Below are 17,396 nucleotides of genomic sequence, written 5' to 3'. Positions count from 1 at the left end.
CTGAAGGGGGTGGTTCTGAGGTGAACGTAGGCTGGTGATGCCATGTTCCAGTAAATTACTAATCCCCTATAATGAGTTAACGTTCATGCCACCAGTCAGTCCGATATGGAGGACAGGAAGCAATAGAGATAATGGTTGATGCCCTCATGCTGAAAGAATCTGAACAGCATATTAGATGGAATCAATCCCCCCTTATAAAGTATTGTATAATCTAAGAGCTATGTATGTGTCTTCCGTGCAGGGTGTTCGGATTCCCAGTCCACTACACAGATGTCTCCAACATGAGCCGCTTGGCCAGGCAAAGGCTTCTGGGAAGATCCTGGAGCGTCCCGGTCATCCGTCACCTCTTCGCCCCCCTAAAGGAATATTTTGCCTGTGTTTAACTCATGAGGCAAAAGGAACCTGAGGCCGATCGCCCAACCTTCCAGCTACCCAGAGCCTGCAGCGCCTCACTGCACCTCTCATTTCCACCCAGGGAAGAAGGAAAGTAGAAGAGTTTTCAGTAGGAAAAGAAGAAGAAACCTGGTGGAAATGAACCAGCAGCGCCTAGGAGCCAGCTGGGGGCATCTGAGGTCCGAGCAGACACTTCTACGTAATTCTCCTTCCATGTTACACTCTCCTTTGCATATGTCTACATGTCTCATTTTATTTTTTTAAGTTTTTACCTTGACGTTTTTTGTAGAGGGAGGTGGGACCTTTTAGAACCTCCCGACCCGGGTTTTAGTAAACTATAAGTCAACGGGTCTTTCGAGAGGTTCATCCTGAGGAGGAGATGTCTCCGCAGGGTGTGCTCTCAAGTTTTAAATTTTTAGTCCAGTTTAGAGTCGGTGTTCCCCTCTTGCTGAAAGGCTTAGTCCCCGGTTAGTTTTATGGGTCTTTTAATCTGCTCCTCTGCTGGGGAGTGGCTGAAAATTTTCGGTTGCGGTTATCCAATATTGTGCACGTGTTGCAGAGAGACTGAGGGTAACCTACAGGCAGAGGTAGCAGCACAAGGGAGGAGATATATTCCGTACGTCTCCTGTCATAGCACACCGAGGCCCGCGTCTGCTAAGTGGTGCTATTCTGTTAGCCACCTCCAGGGGGTGACTTACCCAGAGTGCCATGCCGCTTGGCAGACGCTGCGGCCCGATATACCGTTATAAGGTGTCCGTATCTCTCTTGCTTTGTTCATATTTAGTCACCTAGGGAAACAACGACGGAGTAAAACAAACATAAAAATTATAAAGGGTTATTACTTTGAAAAACAGCATTTCCGGTGTTACCATGCAGCCGTGTTAATGTTAAGAAAAAAAGGTGGCAAATAACTTACAATTTTAGGTATTTTTTTATATAATGTTTTTTTTTTACAGTCTTCAGGTGCCTCGTGCAAGAGGCCGGGATATAGCGGCTCAGACAAACAGCTCTGACCTCTACCACTGTTTACAGATATACTGTATGTGTAATGACTCTGCAAGTGCGTGCACAGCCTCAGTACCCCTCCCCCTTCCCGTGGTATGGCCCCTGCCCCAGTCTGATGGCGCCGGTCGGCCAGGGACGTTTGCATACTTTGAGGTCCTAATTATGGTGCTTAATCCTTCACTTCTTGTCATGTGATCTTCCTCAATATACTGTCTCTGCAGCCGAGGTCCGCCATTACAACTGGGGAGCAAGCCGACCACGTCTAATTACCTTGTGTGTGTTTGTATATATATGCATATACATCCATTTATATATACACCCACCCACACACCTATATATTATTGGTTTTATCCATGCACAGTTGTAAGTGTCCACATTGGACCTTGTTGCCATGATAACTATGTTTCAGGCATTTCTCCCCCACATTTCTGTGGGGGGGACTCTGGGGCATCTGCCGGTGACTATCTGAGCAGGGGGCTTCCATCTGACCTGGTCAGAAGTAGACACTTGGTATGTGCGTGCACTTGTAGAGGCAATGTATACAACTCATGGTACTACTTACTACTACTGTACAACGTCCTCACGTGGTGCTTTCCAGCAGGGGGATGAGTAAAAACATCGGCTCCCACTGTGCCTTACTGAGACGCTGTGCAGGGAACTTGTCACCCTCTAGCCACGGGGGGAAATTTGGCGCTTCCTGGACATTTGATCGCGGTGCTTGCCACGTGGCGCGGTGCTTCTGTCTTAGATATGTGCCTAACATACAGGTATCACAGTGGCGTCAACGTGCCAGACCAGAACAGTGATCTGTCCCAATCCGACCATTCGTATGGTCATTTGCAGGGCCGAGTGCGAGGGCCGATTCCCCCAACATGGCGCAAGATCTCATTCACGCTCTAGAACCTAGAGTGCCTTACTGCACTGTGTGTGGGCAATTGTATTTCCCTCTGGCCTCGTGACCCCATCTCCCCGTTAGAGTCAATGGCGAATGGAACATGGAGATGCATACATATATAAGTACAGGACACGAGGGACAAAGGTAATGGAGAGCCTTGTCTTAGACATCTACATCAGCCAGATGAAACCACTCTTAGTAGTGGTGGGTGCATAACGCAGATGTTTAGTCCTCCTTGAGCCACCCCTATGTGGCAGGCTTCTGTAGGTCCTAGCTAAGGACTGGTGCTATCCCACAGTAAGGTATGCTAGTCACCCACACCCAGTGGAGGCCTCCATGTTTAGGAACCAGTCTCAGGCTTCCTCGTGAACCAGTGAGATGCATTGAATCATGAATATTGCCTCCACTTTGTGTCGGTGACATTTACTCCATAGCCTTTGGCTCCGACCAGATCCATGGTGTGAGCAAGCGCTCTATACGGTGCCTTATTGCCAACATCCTTACGTATAATCGGCACCAACATTACTCACCGGTAACGTTCCTTCTGAAGCAGAAGGTTCCAGACGTGGTCTGGTCTGCTGCCAAGCCAACGCAGTGGTTACACATATGCCAATAACCCCCAGGCCTCCACCCTGCCCCGTCTCACAGAGCTATGCAATAGAAGCAGACGTTGCGTCCCAAGGCTCCAGATCACGTTGGTGCAACCTCCCATCAGCCCTGCCGCTTCCCCAGGCCCGTTACATCTCTCCCGAATGGAGAACGTGAAATTTCCAGAATTACACGCTCCAAGGGCCAACACTGGTGCTTACTGTCTAGATCTCTACACAGTTACTGTATTAATGGGGAAACATGCCCCCATTGAGTGCTAAATCTTACTGGAGCTTCCAATGGAGCAACTCAGGCAAGGCGGCCCCATGCTTCTCCGGTGGGAGGAAGAGCAATGTTTTTACTCATCCCCAACAACAAACAATATCAGCGTCGTTTTTTATATGTCTATTTATAAACAAGGTATTTAACCAAACCTGACCCCCCTCAGCTGTGACATCAGAGGGGGTTTTATTATTTCACAACTGTTTGAAATCTGTAAAACTGGGATTACGTTGAGTTATGGAGAACGGGAGGGGGCGGGCTGTCCTCTCCCGGTGTAAGAGATGGGGGGGCTCCAAAGCCTCCTCTGATATTTTCTAGTATATAACCTCTTGAGTCTGCTTACAATAACCTTGACTATCACAAGTGTTTTTGTGTTGTATGGGGGCCGACACCCCCCTGTCCTCTAATCCTTTGTATCTGATGTGAACATAATATTTTTGATTTTGTGTCCAAAGTACTTGATGAAGACGGGGCTGTGCTGTATCACTTAGACCGAAATGTAAATACAACTTTGTAACTGTGCCCACCTCCTCGTCATTGTACTGTACGCCACATGACCTCAAGTGGCTGTCGTCATGTCCCAGGCCCGCTGTCCAGGCGGTGTACAGATCACTTCCGCCGGTCAAGCCCGCTGTAGCGGTATTGCCAGGCACAGACCTAAAGGCACTGTGTTTCTCGCGCCAGAACATCTCGGTATGTCATTTTCTACCAGAGCAGCTTTGGAATAATGGGCAACTGATAAGCTATTCCCAGTAAAAGTGAATATTTTATAATGCACACGACGCAAAGTGTCCAGCTTAGGCCGTTCTACCATGGATAGTGGCCATTTATGCTCCAGCTTGTGTTTAGCGCTGCGGGTTCTAGAGTCTAGCTGGCTCAGTCTTTGGAGTTGCCCCATCTGTCTCCGTCCCCATACATCACTCTCTCTCTGCGCTCTTCACTGGAGCTGAGGTGTCTCCTCTTGGCCCGGCTGGGACAGTAATAGGTAGGTTGACCTAGAATCTGTAGCTATAGACTGAAGCAGTGTTCTTAGTAAAACTCACCATGTCCCTGGGGTTAGTTGAAATAAATACCAGTTATTACAAAGCCGACATCTCCTGTAATGCTTTGTTCTTTGAGATCAGACCCTCTGGCTCTTCCGAATGATGAGTATCTGATAGATAGCATTCTGTTGAGCGGTTATCTCCAGTTGTTCATCTCTGAAGGTCAACACAGCCTAACGACGAACAATTGGTGTAGTTGCTGAGGATCTTTTAATGACTTTAGTGTATTTTGAGGTTGCCGAATTCAAAAATAAAAGTAGTTTTTTCTTATTGGCTCTAGTTCTTGAGATAAAAGCTACAGTCAATGAATAGGGAACTTGACCTTAACCCATGCATATGGGAATCTATCAGAACATTCTAGAAGGTGAGATGCAAATATTCTAGATGTTCAGTCTATAATCATTCTAGAATATTACCCCTCCGTGATCGGCCACTGGCAGTTGAGCGATTTGCGTTGTCTGTTGTCCTTTTCTTGTTTCTCATCCGCGTATCTCAAAGATTTGAGCCAATCTAGCAAAACCAGAATGGGCACCACAAAGTTACACTAACATCGCTCCATATGACAAGGACTGTAATGATGAGTGAGGTAGATTAGAGAGCCATCCTGGGCTATTAAATTTAAGAAGAAGCCCAATTCCCCACCTCCGTAAGTGGAGATGGTTCACCCATCCGTAAGGTCAGACTGGAGCAGTAGAGGGAGTGGAAAACTTCTGGCCAATACCAGTATGCATAATGCTGCTATCTGATTGGATGGCAGTCATGCAGCCTTCCTGATCCTCTACTCCTCTGTAGATAAGTGTCCGTTTCTGGTGTTCGGTCCCATTCCATAGATAGATCAATGAATTGCAATATAACTAATGAGACAGAATTCTTTAACCTTTACACTGGGCCCCGAAGAGGAAATCATGTTGGACCTTATATTGTGCTCCCGGCAGGTCTCTGTGATCACGCCTTTAGTACATATTGTCCCTGGTGCACGGTTACTGAATGCGGAGCACTTGATGCTCCCATATCCTTTCTCTCCTCAAACACGTATGCAAAAGATTTGTAGATCAAGTTCAACAAACGTCCTCACATTAAGGGTCCTTCATGCTATAACTCCCAGCTACCCCACCGTGGTCTGCCATCCCATGTTGTGGTCTCCTGAGGGGGATGCGACCCATAATTTGGTCTGTATACCAAGATAAGTGGCGTAGGAGTTACATGACACACAGCATGGGGGCGCACTATTTAGGAACGCATATAATCAGCACAAGCTTACACCAGTCCCCTAAGGAATCACCCTCTGGTATGTATCCTACAAGTCCAGGCATTTGGCTTGGTGTAACCTGCTCTGGCCAGTGCGAGGTTATTACAGAATGCTCTTAACCTAATTGCACATACAGTAAATACACCATTATGGAATGAATACACATACATGGAATCTCTTAAAAGCAGCGGTGACCAGTGCGTACAGAGAGGCACGCGTGGTCCGTGGTCGGATCACCATCACTGTTATGGGTCTATTACTTTCATAGTGGATCCAGAGATGATAAATAACTTCTATATTGCAGCACCGTGCAGCTGAGACAGAACTTTAAAAAGTACCCCCCCTTTAATAAAGCCAAAGTTTTAAAAAAGGGTCCTGTCAACGTCCCTCCGAATCTGTTACCCCTTGTCAAGGTGCCCAGCTCAAACGTTGGGATGGCTCTGGCTAGACTCCCGTGGGCCCACAGTCTTATACTGATAGATGGGACTGGCTGCCAGAGTAGGTATTATGTAAGTAATGTGACTTGTGAATCATGATGGTATATGCTAGCGCCATATAAATAAATGTTCCTAATAGTAGAGAATTTTGAAACTGTATTTCCATATTGGATAAGCATCGGTCGCTCGCACTGTGCGGGCACCCAGTAATAAGGCGGGCACCCTGTAATAAGGCTCCCCATACACACAGATAGTCTAGACCCCTGTAATAAGGCTCCCCATACACATAGATAGTCTAGACACCCTGTAATAAGGCTCCCCATACACATAGATAGTCTAGACCCCCTGTAATAAGGCTCCCCATACACATAGTCTAGACAGCCTGTAATAAGGCTCCCCATACACATAGTCAAGACACCCTGTAATAAGGCTCCCCATACACATAGATAGTCTAGACCCCCTGTAATAAGGCTCCCCATACACAGATAGTCTAGACACCCTGTAATAAGGCTCCCCATACACATAGATAGTCTAGACCCCCCTGTAATAAGGCTCCCCATACACATAGTCTAGACACCCTGTAATAAGGCTCCCCATACACATAGTTAGTCTAGACACCCTGTAATAAGGCTCCCCATACACATAGATAGTCTAGACACCCTGTAATAAGGCTCCCCATACACATAGTTAGTCTAGACACCCTGTAATAAGGCTCCCCATACACATAGTTAGTCTAGACACCCTGTAATAAGGCTCCCCATACACATAGATAGTCTAGACACCCTGTAATAAGGCTCCCCATACACATAGATAGTCTAGACACCCTGTAATAAGGCTCCCCATACACATAGTTAGTCTAGACACCCTGTAATAAGGCTCCCCATACACATAGTCTAGACACCCTGTAATAAGGCTCCCCATACACATAGTTAGTCTAGACACCCTGTAATAAGGCTCCCCATACACATAGATAGTCTAGACACCCTGTAATAAGGCTCCCCATACACATAGTCTAGACCCCCCTGTAATAAGGCTCCCCATACACATAGTCTAGACCCCCCTGTAATAAGGCTCCCCATACACATAGTTAGTCTAGACCCCCCTGTAATAAGGCTCCCCATACACATAGATAGTCTAGACACCCTGTAATAAGGCTCCCCATACACATAGATAGTCTAGACACCCTGTAATAAGGCTCCCCATACACATAGATAGTCTAGACACCCTGTAATAAGGCTCCCCATACACATAGTCTAGATTTCTATGTGGGGGGTTCCAACAACCCCCCACATACAAATGTAGGGGGTTGTTGGAAAAATAAGTGTATATTAAATGAAATTTATATCTAGCATATTTACTGACCGTCCGGAGGTTTCACCTCAGTGATTTTGGAGACTTCCTCTCCAGTCACTGCAGTAGAAGAGGAAGCCATGGAAGGTGCATCACAGGCATTATGAATATATAGGGTATAAATATATTGTTCGTTGGCGGCTGTCTTAAGTAGAGTATACACAGAACCCTAAATCAGATTATCTATGGAGTTGTCTGTAGAGATCAGACATTGCTGCCCAATCCCCTCAGTGTCTGCCTGCACGCATATTAGCTCCGAGTCGTTATATAGAGATACTTACCACAGGCACAGCCATTGCACTGGAGTGATGGGGGCATTTACTCAACGTTTACTGATCCCTGGCATCATCCAGTGTCCCTGTCCTCTACACATAACTGTGCGTCACTGAGTCACCTGACCTGTCCCCACACACCTCTACACATAACTGTGTCACTGAGTCACCTGACCTGTCCCCACACACCTCTACACATAACTGTGCGTCACTGAGTCACCTGACCTGTCCCCACACACTTCTACACATAACTGTGCGTCACTGAGTCACCTGACCAGTCCCCACACACCGCTACACATAACTGTGCGTCACTGAGTCACCTGACCTGTCCCCACACACCTCTACACATAACTGTGCGTCACTGAGTCACCTGACCTGTCCCCACACACCTCTACACATAACTGTGCGTCACTGAGTCACCCTGACCTGTCCCCACACACCTCTACACATAACTGTGCGTCACTGAGTCACCTGACCTGTCCCCACACACCTCTACACATAACTGCGTCACTGAGTCACCCTGACCTGTCCCCACACACCTCTACACATAACTGTGCGTCACTGAGTCACCTGACCTGTCCCCACACACCTCTACACATAACTGTGCGTCACTGAGTCACCTGACCTGTCCCCACACACCTCTACACATAACTGTGCGTCACTGAGTCACCTGACCTGTCCCCACACACCTCTACACATAACTGTGCGTCACTGAGTCACCCTGACCTGTCCCCACACACCTCTACACATAACTGTGCGTCACTGAGTCACCTGACCTGTCCCCACACACCTCTACACATAACTGCGTCACTGAGTCACCCTGACCTGTCCCCACACACCTCTACACATAACTGTGCGTCACTGAGTCACCTGACCTGTCCCCACACACCTCTACACATAACTGCGTCACTGAGTCACCCTGACCTGTCCCCACACACCTCTACACATAACTGTGCGTCACTGAGTCACCTGACCTGTCCCCACACACCTCTACACATAACTGCGTCACTGAGTCACCCTGACCTGTCCCCACACACCTCTACACATAACTGTGCGTCACTGAGTCACCTGACCTGTCCCCACACACCTCTACACATAACTGCGTCACTGAGTCGCACTGACCTGTCCCCACACACCTACACATAACTGTGCGTCACTGAGTCACCTGACCTGTCCCCACACACCTCTACACATAACTGCGTCACTGAGTCACCCTGACCTGTCCCCACACACCTCTACACATAACTGCGTCACTGAGTCACCCTGACCTGTCCCCGCACACACCTCTACACATAACTGCGTCACTGAGTCACCCTGACCTGTCCCCACACACCTCTACACATAACTGTGCATCACTGAGTCAACTGACCTGTCCCCACACACACACCTCTACACATAACTGTGTGTCACTGAGTAACCCTGACCTATCCCCACACACACCTCTACACATAACTGAGTCACCCTGACCTGTCCTTCCACACACCTCTACACATAACTGTGCGTCACTGAGTCACCTGACCTGTCCCCACACACACCTCTACACATAACTATGCGTCACTGAGTCACCTGACCTGCCCCACACACACCTCTACACATAACTGAGTCACCCTGACCTGTCCCCACACACCTCTACACATAACTGTGTAACTGTGCGTCACTGAGTCGCCCTGACCTGTCCCCACACACACCTCTACACATAACTGCGTCACCCTGACCTGTCCCCACACACACCTCTACACATAACTGCGTCACTGAGTCACCCTGACCTGTCCCCGCACACACCTCTACACATAACTGTGCGTCACTGAGTCGCCCTGACCTGTCCCCCCCCACACACCTCTACACATAACTGTGCATCACTGAGTCGCCCTGACCTGTACCTACACATAACTGCGTCACTGAGTCGCCCTGACCTGTCCCCGCACACACCTCTACACATAACTGTGCTTCACTGAGTCGCCCTGACCAGTCCCCGCACACACCTCTACACATAACTGCGTCACTGAGTCGCACTGACCTGTCTCCGCACACACCTCTACACATAACTGTGCGTCACTGAGTCGCCCTGACCTGTCCTCCCACACACCTCTACACATAACTGTGCGTCACTGAGTTGCCCTGACCTGTCCCCACACACACACCTCTACACATAACTGTGTCACTGAGTCACCCTGACCTGTCCCCACACACACACCTCTACACATAACTGCATCACTGAGTCGCCCTGACCTGTCCCTACACATAACTCCGTCACTGAGTCGCCCTGACCTGTCTCCGCACACACCTCTACACATAACTGTGCATCACTGAGTCGCGCTGACCTGTCCCCGCACACACCTCTACACATAACTGCGTCACTGAGTCGCCCTGACCTGTCCCCGCACACACCTCTACAAATAACTGCGACACTGAGTCGCCCTGACCTGTCCCCACACACACCTCTACACATAACTGTGCGTCGCTGAGTCGCCCTGACCTGTCCCCACACACACCTCTACACACAACTGTGCGTCATTGAGTCGCCCTGACCTGTCCCTACACATAACTGCGTCACTGAGTCGCCCTGACCTGTCCCCGCACACACCTCTACACATAACTGCGTCACTGAGTCGCCCTGACCTGTCCCCGCACACACCTCTACACATAACTGCGACACTGAGTCGCCCTGACCTGTCCCCACACACACCTCTACACATAACTGCATCACTGAGTCGCCCTGACCTGTCCCCACACATAACTGCGTCACTGAGTCGCCCTGACCTGTCCCCGCACACACCTCTACACATAACTGTGCGTCACTGAGTCACACTGACCTGTCCTCACACACACCTCTACACATAACTGCGTCACTGAGTCGCACTGACCTGTCCCCGCACACACCTCTACACATAACTGTGCGTCACTGAGTCGCCCTGACCTGTCTCGCACATACCTCTACACATATCTGTGCGTCACTGAGTCGCACTGACTTGTGCCCGCACACACCTCTACACATAACTCTGCGTCACTGAGTCGCCCTGACCAGTCCCCCCACACACCTCTACACATAACTGTGTGTCATTGAGTCACCCTGACCTGTCCCCACACCTCTACACATTACTGTGTGTCACTGAGTCACTCTGGCCTGTCCCCACACACACCTCTACACATAACTGTGCATCACTGAGTCGCCCTGACCTGTACCTACACATAACTGAGTCGCCCTGACCTGTCCCCGCACACACCTCTACACATAACTGTGCGTCACTGAGTCGCCCTGACCCGTCCCCGCACACACCTCTACACATAACTGTGTGTCATTGAGTCACTCTGGCCTGTCCCCACACACACACACACACACCTCTACACATAACTGTGCATCACTGAGTCGCCCTGACCTGTACCTACACATAACTGCGTCACTGAGTCGCCCTGACCTGTCCCCGCACACACCTCTACACATAACTGTGCGTCACTGAGTCGCCCTGACCAGTCCCCGCACACACCTCTACACATAACTGTGCGTCACTGAGTCGCACTGACCTGTCTCCGCACACACCTCTACACATAACTGTGCGTCACTGAGTCGCCCTGACCTGTCCTCCCACACACCTCTACACATAACTGTGCGTCACTGAGTTGCCCTGACCTGTCCCCACACACACACACACACCTCTACACATAACTGTGTGTCACTGAGTCACCCTGACCTGTCCCCACACACACACCTCTACACATAACTGTGCGTCACTGAGTCGCCCTGACCTGTCCCCACACACACCTCTACACATAACTGAGTCGCCCTGACCTGTCCCCGCACACACCTCTACACATAACTGCGACACTGAGTCGCCCTGACCTGTCCCCACACACACCTCTACACATAACTGTGTGTCATTGAGTCACCCTGACCTGTCCCCACACCTCTACACATTACTGTGTGTCACTGAGTCACTCTGGCCTGTCCCCACACACACCTCTACACATAACTGTGCATCACTGAGTCGCCCTGACCTGTACCTACACATAACTGCGTCACTGAGTCGCCCTGACCTGTCCCCGCACACACCTCTACACATAACTGTGCGTCACTGAGTCGCCCTGACCAGTCCCCGCACACACCTCTACACATAACTGTGCGTCACTGAGTCGCCCTGACCTGTCCCCGCACACACCTCTACACATAACTGTGCGTCACTGAGTCGCCCTGACCTGTCCCCACACACACACCTCTACACATAACTGTGCGTCACTGAGTCGCCCTGACCTGTCCCTACACATAACTGCGTCACTGAGTCGCCCTGACCTGTCCCCGCACACACCTCTACACATAACTGCGACACTGAGTCGCCCTGACCTGTCCCCACACACACCTCTACACATAACTGCATCACTGAGTCGCCATGACCTGTCCCTACACATAACTGCGTCACTGAGTCGCCCTGACCTGTCCCCGCACACACCTCTACACATAACTGTGCGTCACTGAGTCGCCCTGACCTGTCCCCGCACACACACCTCTACACATAACTGTGCGTCACTGAGTCGCCCTGACCTGTCCCCGCACACACACCTCTACACATAACTGCGTCACTGAGTCGCCCTAACCTGTCCCCGCACACACCTCTGCACATAACTGCGACACTGAGTCGCCCTGACCTGGCCCCACACACACCTATACACATAACTGCATCACTGAGTCGCCCTGACCTGTCCCTACACATAACTGCGTCACTGAGTCGCCCTGACCTGTCCCCGCACACACCTCTACACATAACTGTGCGTCACTGAGTCGCCCTGACCAGTCCCCGCACACACACCTCTACACATAACTGCGTCACTGAGTCGCCCTAACCTGTCCCCGCACACACCTCTGCACATAACTGCGACACTGAGTCGCCCTGACCTGGCCCCACACACACCTATACACATAACTGCATCACTGAGTCGCCCTGACCTGTCCCCGCACACACCTGTACACAACTGCGTCACTGTGTCGCCCTGACCTGTCCCCACACACACATTCACACTGACATGGGAGAGCAGAAAAGTATACACCCCGGCTCCATGCCCTGCAGCCAAAGCCCGGACGTTGTTGTTATCTGCCATTTGACAACTCTAAGCAATGTAGGCTGGGTATACGGGATACGTCTCTGCAGAGATGACAAGACGACGGCCCTGATTCAAAGGAAAGAGCATTTTGTAATATTCTTAACTAAACAAATGCGACACCTTCAGTGGCAGATGCCGGATCTCCACCCACTTACAGTTTGTGTGGCCTGCCCATGAAGGGGCCGAATTAGCACTTAGCTATAGCTCGTATGCTGCACTGACTGAGCACATGGTAGGAGGAGTTGCTGTCACTGCGTATGCGCAGCACCTCAGCTCCATCCCTTACACTGCATGTTGTGCCCTCAAACCATAGTATACAATATAGCTCTTGTGATCATGGTTTCAACGGCTGCCCTAGAGGGGAGTTTCTGGGCCACTGGAAACCCTCCCCCGGGTTTGCCTATAACCTTAGCAATATGTCAGTAACGGGCTAGCAGCTCAGTTACCCAGTCAGTCATCACTGTACGGGGGCCAGTTACAGCCTAATGGCTTCAATCTTCCAACTCCTTGCCCCATAATACAATTGGCGGGGAGGGGGAGGTGATGCAGTCTGTCCTTCCGTGGCCCCACCCCCGCTCTGCTCCCTGAAGCCCCAGCGTCACTGTGAGTGCTGGACGTCCATTTGTGGAATTCCAGATTTTGAGGACTTGATTTGGCAATCATGTTACATACAGAGGGGCTGATTCAGTTACACGCAAGTGCACCAACATCACTCAAAGAAACGCGGCCTATAAACCCGCTTGCAGAGTAGTGGACCTCCATATTGCATTGTCCCTGTCCATCTGCTTGGGAAAGTAGTCCTCATCACTATGCGGCCAAGAGAGCCATCTGAAATATTACTTATCTCTGTGTATGTAGATTTTGACGAAGTTCAGGCTACATGTCCCCTGCCCGTGGCCGAGATGCCACACCCCTGCCCGTGGCCGAGATGCCACACCCCTGCCCGTGCCGAGATGCCACACCCCTGCCCGTGGCCGAGATGCCACACCCCTGCCCATGGCTGAGATGCCACACTCCTGCCCAGGACTGCCATCAGAAATTGTGGGGCTCGGGACTGACAAAATAGACAGGGCCGCACCACCAAAAAAAAAAAAACAGTATTCTGTCACACTGCTCCACCCCAGGAAAGGCTTCTTTTAAGTCCACCATGCGCATCAGCCCATTGTTATTGTGCAGCTCTACAGGTATTGGCGGCAGGAGCCAGTGGTGGGCCCCCTTTCAATAAGGGCCTGGGACTCCAGTCACCGCAGTCCCACCCTGATGGCTGCCTTGCCCGTGGCTGAGATGCCACACCCCTGCCCATGGCTGAGATGCCACACCCCTTCCCGTGGCCAAGATGCCACACCCCTGCCCGTGGCTGTGATGTGTACAGTTGCGTACAAGAGGCGTGCGCAGCGCTACAAACCGCCAGATGTAGCTAACAGAATAGCTGGCTGGTCGCTGCGGTTCAGTACAAAATTTAGCATAATGCAGTGTTAGTAAATAAGCCTTTGATGTCCATAATATAGTTGTCGTTCTAACGTGACGCAGTAGCAACTATAGGTTCTGGCATCCCCTGTATTGCTGCAACAGTATAAAAAGTTATTTTAATGTAGATAAAGCAATGTTCCGGTTCTGTTACGAACGGAACAGTCTGCACAGGTCGTCTGCGACCGTCCGGATTCTGAGATAATTTCTCTCCATTTCACTATACTGAAACTCAGACCAAAAAGTTGCCCCTTATTCACTGCGAGATAAACACACAAACTAATGACCTCTATACCCAAGAGCTTACGTTCAGCAAACGTGTATTCTAAAGGTGCTGGGAAAATTCTCTCTCTTTGTATAGAATGTCACATACTACACTTCAATTCTTATTTTTTTTTTTTTGGCACAGCCCTAAGAGAAATCGAAAACCTAAAAAATAGAAACAAAAAAAAAAATCTATTAAAAAAAATTAAAAATGCCTGAATTCCTTAAAATAAACAGAAGGTGGGCGGCGATTTTAAAGGTGCTAAACATTTTATGAAAAATATATATTGTTAAATTAAATCTATCTGGTTGATGACTGACTGTTTTTCCTTTCCAACCTTATTTTTTATTTTGTTTTTGTTTTATTTTCGTTCTCTTATTATCGGGGGGTTGCGGGAGGATGGGGATTCTTGGAGTGCTCCGTGAAAGCACTGTTATTTTACTCTTCTATATTATTATTATTATTACGGAAACAAACAAACAAAAAATGAAATAAAAAACATTAAAAAGGCATTTTAACTTTGTACTTGAAATAAATACATAAGAAAAAAATAAAAAAAATAAAAAAAAAACGCAAGCAGAAGATTTGATGTGTTTTAGCCTAGACATTGGAATAGTTGGTGCTTTAACTCTTTGTGACAATGATGTATACTGAATTGAAGATTAAACTATGTAGAGGATTTGATAACTTTTACTGTTACATATGACAATTGTATCATGTTTTGCTCATCATGTCCCCACATTCCGTGCCCAGCTAGCTTACGTCTTCTTCCCTTTGTCATAAGATGTCCTATCCATCCCTGTGACCTCCTGTTCTCGGTTACGACTGTGAGCTCTATGTGCGAGTTCGTGCTCGCTCAGCAATTTGCTTGGCAAGTGGCGTCACCAAAAAAAAAAGAGGAAAAGGAAAATAATGAAACCGTGGTAGCGTGGCTGGAGATAAGAGCTGTCTCTCGTGTGTTGCCGGGCAGCTGGGTATCCCACATGTGGAACTCAAAGTGACCATGGTCCGTTATCTCCCAACTGCTATTAATTTAAAGCTACTGGTTTACAGCAACATTTGCTTTAGCACTTGCCAGGTGACCCTGGCCGTGACGCAGGTGGAGATCCACTGTCCCCATGGGATCCGGTCTGAAGATCGACAGTGTCTAGGTTGACAATGTTTAGGTCGACAGGGTTTCTAGGTCGACAGGTCAAAAGGTCGACATGAGTTTTTCAAATTTTTTGAACTTTTTCATACTTAACGATCCACACGGACTATGATTGGGAATAGTAACCTGTGCAGCGGTAGCGGAGCGAGGCACCTTGCCCGAAGCATGGCGAGCGAACACGGTGCACTAATTGGGCTTCCCAGTCACTGTACGGAGAAAACGACACAAAAAAAACCATGAAAAACTCATGTCGACCTTTGGACCTGTCGACCTAGAAGATGTTGACCTAGAAACCCTGTCGACCTAGTGACTGTCGACCTATAGCGGTTGACCTAAACATTGTCAACCTAGACACTGTCGATCTAATGAACCACACCCGTCCCCATTGTGTAACACTTTGGTTAATGTGTCTCTGGAAGTCATGCTTTGTAATGATGGCTTTAATGACGTCAGTATAGTAGTGACTGAAGTACTTGTCTAAGTGTGGTGCCTACAGATTTAGTGCCCAGCCTCTGGAGGTTCTGTAGATCTTAGGGGGCAAATGACTCCAGAGGTTTGAAAGCGCCCATGAATTTGTCCTTCTCCGGTAGACTTGCCAAAGGACCACACCCCGGGCTCCAGTCCATGTCTTGTAAGCCACATTGGCAATTCCAGCTCTGCCACAGATGTTGTGACATCCCACGTGGAGCTCTGGTTGGGGTCCCTCAGAAGCTGAGCCGACAGGAGTGTCCGTGGCATGGTGACTGTGTCATACCCCTCAGATAACTGCTTTTCGTTCCTTTATTAAGGAGATGCTTCTGTCATTGAATGGTGTTAGCCCTTGTTTTGTTCTAGAACTGCTATTTATTGACAGTAATAATGTACATTTCACCAAATGATTGCTGGAAGGAAGAAGCGCAGGTGGAGAGAGAAGAACCTGGAAGGCGTTAGTGGGGATGTTTAGGGTTTTTTTGTTACTTAGGGGTATGTTTTAGAGAAACGAGCCCTCTTCTGTTGACATTCTGTTGTATCTCTATGTAATTGATGCTTGTGGCATAACTGTATATGAACGATTGAGGGGGCTCTGCCTGCCGCAGGTGGTCCCGTCTGTATCGTCACCTCATTATTATTTTTGTGCCCAGAAAAATAAAAGAGATATAAAACATTTGAATTTACATGGTCCTTTATTTGTGCGGTGAAATGTCTTTATTTCTCTGTGACTCTCCGTTCACACAGATGTGTCGCCAATGCGCCTGGTGTGACTGAGCTGCTCCGAGAGGGCAGTGTGCCATCTCAATCTTGCATCTTATTCGCCTCGCAGACGCAGCGAAACACCACCACTCACAGTGCACTAGAGACGCCGGGCTGCGAAAAGTCACAGATGGAACGGAAATGGATGTGAGGAAAAGCTGCTGCGTCGGAGCCCTTCTTACTCAGACTCCGTCGCACACAGATGTAGTGACATTGCACCTTAAGCTGATCAAAGTGGATTTTGTCGCTTCAAATTGTAGTGATTATTAGCATAAGCCTTTCATCTATTGTTCTCAGGTGCAATACAATACAGAGAGAACAATACAGCAGGGGATTAAGTCTGACTGCCCAGTCTGAATTAATCCTGGTAAAGGGATAGATGAGCAGGGCTCCATCTGTATTTGATATCTGGTGATAATTTATGACCCGGGGTTATTTAGAAGCTATCACAAAAGAGAGAGACGACTGTTCTCGGTGGCACTCTTATTGTTGAAATTAATTGCTTAAATCTTTTAAAATGTAAATTAAAATAAATGTGTATGTGTGACGCTCAAATTTCTTTTAATTTACATATTAAAAGATACATTTTAAGCAATTTAACAATGAGTGCCCCCTAGAATAGTCTTCTTTTTCTCTTTTGCTACTGAACCTTTGTTCTGACTCTAGGGAGCACGAACTA

The 17,396-nt window shown here is 48.8% G+C and overlaps 1 protein-coding gene across 5 annotated transcripts in view; it reads left to right on the top strand.

Moving 5' to 3' along the window:
- The window catches only part of DNMT3A (DNA methyltransferase 3 alpha), a 340,200-nt gene extending 323,563 nt beyond the window's left edge, over positions 1–16,637 (top strand). For all 5 annotated transcript variants that reach the window (XM_063914961.1, XM_063914960.1, XM_063914958.1 and 2 more), the window contains one exon: positions 242–16,637. In XM_063914961.1, the coding sequence (XP_063771031.1) occupies positions 242–383 (142 nt within the window). In that variant the 3' untranslated portion in view covers positions 384–16,637. The remainder of the gene's footprint in view (positions 1–241) is intronic.
- The last annotated feature ends 759 nt before the right edge of the window (positions 16,638–17,396 follow it).

Source organism: Pseudophryne corroboree, chromosome 4 (assembly GCF_028390025.1).
Source record: "Pseudophryne corroboree isolate aPseCor3 chromosome 4, aPseCor3.hap2, whole genome shotgun sequence".
Taxonomy (NCBI): Eukaryota; Metazoa; Chordata; class Amphibia; order Anura; family Myobatrachidae; genus Pseudophryne; species Pseudophryne corroboree.
Note: the sequence above shows the minus strand (reverse complement) of the source record. Positions and strands in the feature narration are given on the sequence as shown.